This window comes from Harpia harpyja, chromosome 4 (assembly GCF_026419915.1).
Source record: "Harpia harpyja isolate bHarHar1 chromosome 4, bHarHar1 primary haplotype, whole genome shotgun sequence".
NCBI lineage: Eukaryota > Metazoa > Chordata > Aves > Accipitriformes > Accipitridae > Harpia > Harpia harpyja.
The window spans coordinates 57,297,164-57,307,804 of record NC_068943.1 but is presented as its reverse complement, the minus strand read 5'-3'; the positions used below and the strand labels follow the sequence as shown (position 1 = coordinate 57,307,804).

At 36.8% G+C, this 10,641-nt stretch overlaps 1 protein-coding gene across 1 annotated transcript in view; it reads right to left on the bottom strand.

Annotated features, from left to right (window-relative positions):
- Window positions 1-606: 606 nt before the first annotated feature.
- PPP3R1 (protein phosphatase 3 regulatory subunit B, alpha) overlaps window positions 607-10,641 on the bottom strand; it is a 40,809-nt gene continuing 30,774 nt past the window's right edge. Inside the window, exons 3-6 of the mRNA XM_052784159.1 lie at window positions 8,481-8,657; window positions 6,128-6,187; window positions 5,117-5,301; window positions 607-2,771 (exon numbers count right to left, since the gene is read on the bottom strand). Of these exons, the coding sequence (XP_052640119.1) occupies window positions 2,724-2,771; window positions 5,117-5,301; window positions 6,128-6,187; window positions 8,481-8,657 (470 nt within the window). The 3' untranslated portion in view covers window positions 607-2,723. The remainder of the gene's footprint in view (window positions 2,772-5,116; window positions 5,302-6,127; window positions 6,188-8,480; window positions 8,658-10,641) is intronic.

Sequence of the window (10,641 nt, the reverse complement as noted above, 5' to 3'; positions counted from 1 at the left end):
GATAAGGGGAGAGCAAGGCAAGGACACACAAAAGTAATCTAATCTTTATCCTATAGCAGGTGCATACTGATACCAACCAAAAGCAGTAGAAAGGGAGGGGGCAGCACAAAAGGCCAAAGCAACTGCACCACAAAGAGCAACAGCAAACAGCTTCTGTGAAGGATATACCTGCTACAGGGAGGATTTTCACCAGCAGAGGTCTCAGACCTCTCCTTGAGAAGGAAGCTGCCTTTCAATCTCCACCTGCATTAAGGTTAGGGGTTTTTTTTTTTTGTTTGGTTGGTTTGGTTTTTAAATCACCTTCCACTTAGCACAATCATTCTGAATTTAGTAGGATTTAAAACAAGGTATTTTATCCAATTTGGACACATAGCAAAGAGAACCAAAAAAACAAACCAAACACTTAAGTGGTCTTGAAACGTTAAAATTAAGCCTGGAACTATTATTCAAGGGTCTGTGTGCACCCTGTGCAGTTTTTCACTAAATCTTTATAATCAAAGAGGGGACAAAAACTATGAGCAGCAGGTTTTCTTTTCTTTTGAGCAGGATACAGAGCTGCTTTAAGTTGAACAGGAAAGGTCTAGGTAAGTACTGAAGCACCGCAGCCAAGGTTCAAATATTTTATTTTGTATTCATATAGTATGAAGGTTCTTATAGTTCCCACAACATATGATGTAGCATGCAGAGGAAAAACTAAACATTCAACATAAATCATTTTTCCCCACACAAACTAAAAAAAAAAAAACAACCTCATCCCTCCCCTTCCAGTCCCCCTAAGGAAATAACATTAGCACTAATTTCTATAATGCCAGCCAAGATATGCACAAGCAAGCAAGAGAAATTGAAAGCGTTTGCTAAAATGTTTGTAACAAATACTTATGTACAAAAAATTCACAAAAGACTAGTTCCCCCTTGAAGCAGAGCACATGGCAGTTGACACTGGAACAGATACAACCACTGGCTGGGATTATAAACCACGTACTGATCCAGAGGAAGGAAAGTTACATGTAGTGGAGCTTTTTGTTTTGAACATTAACATTTACCAAAGTTTGGCAACATTATCTTTTAAATTATGCAAATTATGTAAACAAGAGGAACATTTCAAATTTATCTACATGCAAAACTTCATGTCATGCAAGGACACCAAGCACCTGGATTTCTCTCTCACAGACAGAGCCCATGATGTGCAGCACTCAGTTGAAGGAACAGCTATGGCAGACAGGTGCTCAATTGAAGTAGGTTCAGACAACCTGCACTTTCCACTGCTGATTATAAAACAATTTTTTTGATAGAAAAACTACTATACAGGAAAGATGTACTGTCCTAAAAAATCTAGCAAATGTTTTTCTTCCAGCCAATAGTACCATTGCAGAAAAGGGAAGGGATGATATAAAGTTGTAAAACATGGCTCACTACTTTTATATCACACAAATATATCAAGTTACCATCCATTACAAATTATGATATGGACAAATCTAGAAAAGAAAAAAATTCTCCAGGCAAAGGCCCGGAGAACCGCAAGAGGTATAAATTTAGATAGTGTGAAGTTTTCCTCCTCTATGGCATAGGTTAACAAGATTTTTCCCCCTGTATGAATCCTATATACATACATATATATATATAAAAAATATTACCAATTATTTATGCTACCTGTAGTATTCTTTAAATGCAGAGGGGAAACTATCATGGTTGAAAGAACATAATTTAAATGGCAAGAACATTTTATAATCTAAGTACTGTATAAAATAAGTAGATGGGAATCCTGCACAGTTATGTTGACCCTAATTTCATTAAGCTAAGCACAAGAGAATCATGAATGTGTCTATCACCTTGAGCAGCTGTATCTAAAAATGAATCCAGAACAGCAGATTTGCCTTAACTGCAGGACAGCTGTAACTGCTCCCAGTTCCTAGGTGACAAAATCTAGCGGCCATCAAAGCATCCCGCAGTTACTATATGCACACGAGGGCTAGTTCTTGGCAGTAGCATTAAACTATATTCTCCTATTAAGTAGAACTGTACTGTTATTTAGCAAAGAGACACAGTCCCTGGTAATATATTAACAGGTATAAATAAACTTAGTCTCCTGTGTTACAAAAAACATAATTAAGGTGAATTAATAAGCAATGCTTTGTCAGCCAGTCAATATATAGAAACACCTGAACAGTCACAGGAAAAGGAAAAGAGTTGACCTAAGACCCAGTTAAAATTTTACATTCTTCTACTATATATATAAAACTGTGTGAAATAAAAGTAAGGATGTATATCCATATATTGAACTGTTAATATTCTGCTTGGCACTTTGTACTCTAGTTTTGTTTCTGAATCAAGTATATTAAATTAAAGCCCACCTAGCTACTACATATAGAAAGCTACATATATATCTATATATAAATACACACACACATATATATATATAGATATTTCCTTGTTATAAAAGATGAAGAAAAATAAATTAAAAAGCCAACCCCTTCCCTTTCTCCACCACACTGATATGCTCTTTCCATCTTTGCTGTCCTTCAGACTTTAAAGTGCTACACTGAGTTATTGAGAGAATAAAAGTTCAATAACACTTAGTTGGCTTCATGAGGCTCATGTTGGAAAATGTGGCTTCACAGAGAAAAATACTTCCATTTAAATACACAGAGAGCATTGCTGGACATCTTGAGCAGATCTTCAGAGATGGAGAAGAAAGCAAAAGTGTTGGGTGGTGCCCTACAGAGTCACACGTCTACAACCATCTTTTTGTGGATATCTAAGCCTCCTACAACCTGGGAGAAAAAGAAGTGTTCATAAATAGATGAGAATTGAAAGTTAGCAAGATACAAAGAACACACTTTATTCAGAAGATGCATTCAGGTCAATCAGAATTACAGTACTTCCCTGGCCTCTCCAAACTCATTTACATTTCACAGGTACTGTGTGGTATGTGAATGAATTATGTGTTACCCAAGATAATGACATTAGTACAATTTACACACTCAAGGGCCTGAAAAAACAGTGTAAATTACACCATTTTGGCCCTCCTCCCCCATCTCATATTCTGACCTTGTATTATGTTTCAGCATGTTAAATGCTAACCTCACTTCTAACATACCCTGTAAAACTGTGCATCTTTACAGGAGAAGCAAAGGGCCTTAGGAAAGGCGGCAGGATTTCTGACAAAACTGCACGCACCCAAAAAAGAATTGCCAGTGTTCAAAGGTGAACAATTCACACGCAGAGAAAGGAAAGGTGCAATGTCAGAGGAACTTTTTATAATGTGGAAACAAAATTCAAAGGCCAAATGGTATGGCCAAATGCCACAAACGAAAAAGTATTTTTGTAGATGGATGGCACAAAATTCAAAGAAGGTAAAATGCAAGAACAAGAGGATAATAGATTGTAGGAATGAAAGGTGTCTTGTCAGGAGGTCAATAAAAATTGAAGAAATTAAAAGAAAGGTAGAAGAAAATCAAACAGCAGTGCAAGACAGGAAGTCTGGGCAGAAGCCCAGGGACAAAAGAAAAGGGCAACTTTGTATTTGATGGACAGCTAGAAGACAACAGCCCAGTGCAAGAAATAAACAGATATTTCACTAATCTAGGTGTTTGCAGGCTGCAACTCATTCCGAGTTCTTTGCAGATGACCACGTTTTCACATGATGCCATGAAAATAACTAAACTCTACCAAAAAAAACCCCAAAAAAACACAAAACCCCAAAAAACCACAGGCAATAGAACCTTTTTGCTTTAATAGTTTGGAGAAGGGCAGATTTTTTTTTTCCCTTTTTTTTTAGAACTTGCATTGATCATGAGTATGAACAAGTTATGTTTGAACTGAAGTTGTAAATTCAAAGAGTAGGAAACAAAAGCAATGCTTGAGTGCCTATTGACTCAAACTGTGCTATCCAGGTGTGTGTTCATTAATACACCATTTAATATTAATGTGTAAACACTCATTGTTGCGATTTTCAAATGTTCACATTTCAATGTGTCATTTACTTTTTTTTTAAAGACAGAAAGAATTTAAAACTTCCTGTCAACTAATTAAACAAATACATGACATGGGTGAAAATCAACCATTTCAAGTCTCAAGTCCTACATTCAAGCATTCTGCTCAGTAAAACTCAACGTTTTTAAAATGCACCTTTGAACTGCTTGTCCTTTTTCAAGAGCAGCACTTGAGGGGTTACTCTCCCTCTAACTGACACAAATCACACTATCCTGGTCTTTGTAAAATCCTCATGTTCTGCAGATGGTGATAATCTCCCCAGGCTCCCTCCACACCCTGCTAAAATAAACCTTTCTAAAGGGTGATTTGGAACAGACACCTAGTTTAGAGATTGGGAGATTAACCCAAAATTCACCTCTGTGGAACACACCTCTCCCCTCCATGCACCACCCCAACACTGACGCTTTTTGAAAGTGAGATCTGCTATGGCATACTCGGGTTTTATAGCTTTCAGGCAGTTTAAAGCATTCCCCGCCCCCCACCCTGGCAGACTGTACATGCCTGCCCACTATGCTTTGATTGGTTTTGGGTTTTTTTTTCTTTTTTTTTCCACACAGTGTGTTCCATTAAGCAGCTATAGACATTTAAAACAACTGAAGTGCCGATTCTTTTCTAATCAAGTTTAACTGTTGAAAACAAGGAAAGCCAGCCTCCTACGACAAGCCAGTCACTCACAACTCATCTTTAAAGCTGCTATTTTCTACCAGCATACAGACTGGAATCCAATATATGTCTTCATGTCAGGCTAGCATTTTTGTCTATATACAAAAATAATTAGGACTAGTCTTGTGTTTATTGTGTCATACAATGACATAGAAATTACTTTATACAAGTTGCTGTGCTCTGAATGAAACACCCTCTTCTTCTGGCACACTAGATTCAATAGGAAAGTCTGCATCCTGAAGGAACAGACTCATGACTTGCTCACACACCAGAAGACACATTGCTCTACTGTAAGCCACGAGATGACGATACCATCTATAATAAAGCTGTGTCAAAGGGTGACTGTTTCCAGATCTGAAAAAATACTCTGCTTTTATAACCCTACCCTTTATACCGTTTACCATTTTCCCTCCTTTTTTTAAATTCCAAATTATCAAAGTCTTTTTTAGAGATTACTTACAGCACAGAATTCTTCAAAGGATATTCTTCCATCACCATCCTTATCTGCATTAATTATGGTTTTATCTACAATTTGCTGTAACTGAGTGTCTTTGAGATTGTTCCCAACCATCATCTTGAGCACCTGGAAGAGCTCTCCATTTGAGATATAACCATCTTTGTCCATATCATATATGCGAAAAGCAACTGCATAAGTAAAATATACATATGTAAAACTTTCAGTAACAAATGTGGTCAGAAAAGAGCAATATACATTCATGTGCTTTGCATTAACGCTAAGTGACAACAATCCTGCACAAACTGCGAAAAATACTGCATGTTAAGTGAGATTTCTAACAGACCTTCCATTTCATTCTGAAGAACATGAAACATCAGAAACAATACAATGAATTGTTAAAGAACTCTTACAAACACCTAACTGGCAAATCTTCACCACTGCAAGTAAAGCACCCAGGTAGCAAGCAGAAAAAATTACAGCCTTCCAGGGGACTGATGAATCAAAATTCCACCTGGCTACTTTACTGCAAGCAATTTGGCATTAAGACTGAATTTATTTCTAAACATTTCAGTCGTAGTTATTGAAAGCTACATCCATAACTAAACCTATCCATTCCCCACTCCAAAAGCTTGGGTCACGTGTTCCTGAGACGCAGTTCTCAAACAAGAATTTAGTGCTGTCCTGCTGTAGTAGCAAAAAATTTATTATTCTCATGCTCCCATAAAGCAAAGCACATTGCTACACAGTTTTGTGAACTAAGTATTCTTAAATGATTTTTTTTTTTTAAACAGGAAGCAACTAAAGATATTCAGAAGGCAACCTCAAACCTTCTCCGCAGAAAACAGCGATGGCAAATTCTTGACACAAATGACAACGTGTACAAAAAGCTTACAATCTACCTTCACGATTTCCCACTTTTTCAAAGAATCTGGATTTGCTGATTTCTCTGTTAACTAACAAAAGTGTATTTTTGAGGATCAAAAAGTTTTTGTTAAGGAAAATCAAAATACTTACACCTCAATTTCTGTTCCTTATCTCCTTTGACACTGAACTGGGAGACTCCTTCTATAAATTCTAAAGAGTACAAGAAAAACGTTTACAAAAAGGTATATTTTTTTTAATAAACCAAGGAAATAAACATTCAGAAATTTTTAGAAATTGTAAAAAATCCAAATTACCCTAAAATCTTTAAAATATTGCCTACCTTGTGACACCTAAGTGTCCACATACTTTGATACTTTAACGTACTTTAGCGGGAAGTACTCCAAATCCAATACTGCTCTCGCCAGACTCGTTCTCACCAGTATTTAAGTAATTTTGTTGCTAGACTTTCACAAGAATCTGATGTAAAACTCCATCAAGATCTCTACTAAAGCTACTCCAACAAGGATTCTAATTGTACAGCTCCTCTCAAGATTGGTTTCTCATCTTAAAGCAAGAATTACATTAAAACTGGAAACTGCTCTAAAACAAATTTAAAAAAATATTTTTCTATAAGAAATAGGGTAAAAAGAAAATTCACACTGTTTAACAATGAAGTCATTAATCCCAGGAGCAAACTCTTGAGTTGCCAAAAAAATAAAACCCTGGGATGTGATCTGTCTGGATGAGATCCTGTAACTAGACTTCTTAGAGTTTTGGGTGGTAAAAATGACAACAGTGCAAAACTACAAGCTAAACTATGATACAGAAAAAATACAGAGGTAGAGCAAGATAGCATTATGTTGAAAGGCCTACTACAGGTTCAAGTATTGTGAAGTTAAATCAACACCTCCTATACGATTTATCAATAAAAATGCTTGACTGATAACTTGGATATTTTAATTACTTTTTTAACCATTATGCTTAAAGATTAATCAAAAAAAAAGTTTAGGCCTTTCAACAAAAGAACGCAAGTTGCCTCACACTAGCAATTTTCCTTTTCATAGAGTCACAGAATGGTTTGGATTGGAAAGGACCTTAAAGATCATCTAGTTCCAACCCCTCTGCCATAGGCAGGGACACCTTCCACTAGACCAGGTTGCTCAAAGCCCCATCCAACCCGGCCTTGAACAATTCCAGGGCTGGGGCATCCACAGCCTTTCTGGGCAACCTATTCCAGTGCCTCACCACCCTCCTCATAAAAAATGTCTTCCTTACATCCCATCTAAACATATCCACTTTCAGTTTAAAACCTTTCCTTTGAGCTTCCCTCTGAGACAGAGATAAAGAAATTAAATGAATCAAACTTGGCCAGATGACAACAATAGAATTCACTGCCACTTATTGCAGCAGCATCATTTTACTATAAAAAATTGATTTTGACAACTTCCTGTTCCCACCCAAGACAAACAGCTCTTGGTAATTATATTAATCACAGCTCAATCTCACATAGAATTTAGTATCATCTTTCACCACTGCCTATTTTTCACAAGGGAATTTTGGACAGTTACATACAACTTTTAGTGCTTTGGAAATGGATACCAAGAAAGCCTCAAACACTCAACATACCAGCTACACTGTAGTTCTCCCTATAGAATTTGAGGGGTTTTGTAAAGGTTAGCAGCTTTTGTATGTTAACATTTTATTTAAAACATTAGCCTGTCAATACAAATGAGATTGAGTAACTTTCTCCAATTAAAAAAAAAAGAACACTTAAGAAAAACTGATTAACCTTTTCTAGTCATGAGCAATAAGAAACAGTAAACATTAGCTTGAACAGAACTTACAGACATTATCACTTCTAAGGGTCAGAGACTGTTTTAACATAAACTAGTAATGAAGATTTTTAACCTGCTGGCCCTTTTAATCATGAATATTTAAAATAAGTCAAAATTTAGAAGGAATGCACTAAATCAAAACTTCTGCTTTTTGCTTGAAGTGTCTACTTAAGATCATAAAAAGAATCCTGTAAAGGAAGTATCAACAGAAAAATTGGAACCACTTTCATAATTTAGAAAACTATTTTCAAAATACTCCAAAAGACAGAGCTCCTAACATTTGGGTAAGTACAACTTACACACAGACACACCACTTAACACAATCTACCCCACTTTTTTCAGTCTCTTCAGCCTAAGAATATACTTCAGATAGCACCACAATTGAGAGTCTGAATTAATGTTCTTCAAGAAATATTTAACAAGTAGTCCTAAATCGGTAATACCTGGAAAGCTATTACTGAACAATCTGCTCTTTTAAGCATTTCTTTCAGGAGTGTACTGCCCTAATGCACCATAGAAACTAGTTTTACTGGTACTCAGTTTCACTAGGAATTAGAACCTTATTTTGATTAACACCCTTCCTTTCTCAGTTGAAGCAAAATTTGAATTCCAAGGCTCCAAGAATTCCAATAAAATGCCACCACCTGTCACCAAGCACTGTGTCTTACCTTTGAAGTCCACTTCTCCATTTCCATCTGTGTCAAATATATCTATTACTCGCTGTACTAGTGGGTTCTGTTGCAGTTCAGGTAAAGACATGAACTCTTCCACGCTCAAAGAACCAGAGTTGTCCAAATCAAGCTTCTTAAATCTCTTTCCTAGTCGTTTTATCTCATCCGCATCAACTGAAAGAAAAAAAAACAAACAACCACACACCTATTTTCAGAAAGGCTTCAGTAAACCCTTTGCCAGTTAAACACAATGCACATTTTTTCATTGCTTTCCTACCAGAATTTCTCCTACTTCATTACAACTATTAAAACACTCTCATGGAAGATTATAAAGGTAATGTCAAATTCGGAAGACAAACACAAGCCTTTTCAGTTTATTTTAAATAAACCTTACCTTTTTTCCTCCCTGCACCAGCCATAATACAGTTAGCCTTGTGACTCACTGAATACCACATGCTGACACAACATTTTTAAGGATTGAGGATGCTTAGCTAGTTCTTAGTCAGACAGCTCTTACAAATAGAAGGTATGAAGAAATTAAAGAAGAGACTGAGTTTTCTTTGAAGGAGCTAGCATTATGTTTATAGTAGACTAACATAATAAGTTCAAAAGACAATTATATTAGTAAACTTAGTAGCAAAACTAGTGCTTCTTAAGCACACCAGACACATGAGATCTCCTGGGATACATGCGAAGTTAAGCAGGTTAACACAGTCCCACTGTTGACCAGTAATCACTCACCTACCCAAAACATCACCCAGACAAACCCAAGATAATTTTTTTTCCCTCCATCTCAAACAGGAAACAGACATACCTGTAGCCATGACCTGCATACGTTGATTTTTTTTTTTTTATGTCCCAGAAATGAAAGCAGATTCAGGTTCTGCAGCAGTACAACTTCATCCATCCTCTTCAAATTTAAAAAGAATCTCAATTACAGCACCTACCTAGTACCCTACTTTACACATCTGGTTTTGCCTGGAATAGACTAATCTGTGAATCAACAATCACCACTAAGAAATCTTGTACTCTGTGACTGCTGAAAAGCTTGACAAATTTTCCCTGTAACAACCTGAAAATTCTTTATCAGCAGCTTGATTTACATGACCAAAGTTAGTTCACCAATTGCTCACCATATTTGGGTACGAAGGAGGAACTGAGGTTCTTAGGAAGTCCTAGAAAGTGGCCATCATACAGCAAACCACAGCAAACATATCTTACAGAACCTGACGCTTTCAAACTCCCCATACCAATTGCTTTCCTAATATGAACAGCCTCCTCAACATTTCTTAGCTCCATTTAGTGCATTTGCTCCAATATTAAAAGAAATTGTTTCTTAACTTCTACAAGGCACATACATACCACCTGATCCACTTTACATCACATTAATACCTTCTTAGGCTTTTGTAAAAGTGCAGCATAAAAACAAACAGCACTTAGTCTTTCCAATACTCAAGGTCAGCCAACATGCAGAGCTTTATGTTTGGAAATTGTAGCCAATTCAGAGACCTGATCCTCTACCAAAACAGTAACAAACTTCCACTTAAATTTCTTGATATCCTTGTCTAAAAAACCAACCAGACACAAACCCAGACATACACACAACTGCAGTATTTCAGAACAAAGGAGAGAGCACACCACAAGTCCAGAAGCACAAGATGATTTTCTGTCAAGACTTCTTTTGCCTGAATAGTAAATTCAGACATTCTGCAGTTATTCAGTCTTGGTAACTGCTTGCAACTACAGAGGCAGAGGGCAAAAAAGGGTCAATACGCCCAGAACAATCTTCCCTTTGCTGTGCCAGCAAGCGACAGATCCGATTCTTCCTCCTGGGCTATAAAAATACAGCTAAACAGTATTTCCAGAGGCTTAAACTAGTTTCTTCTGTTTCCAGTAGGCAATTCGGCATTTCAATTAATAAGGCTCTCAACTGCAATAAAGCCACATTCCTTTTTCCACCAGTTTAAGTGAAAGCCTAGAACATGATTGAAGGTGTGCCCTTAACAGCACACCATCGCAAGACAGCATCAAAAGCACATTACTGTCAACATAGCTATACAGAAAGCCCTCTGGATCACGCAAAAGGAGCCATATCACCATACGGTAAGCTGTATGTCCAACGTAATCATGAGACTAAAAGAAAACAGTACTAAAAGAG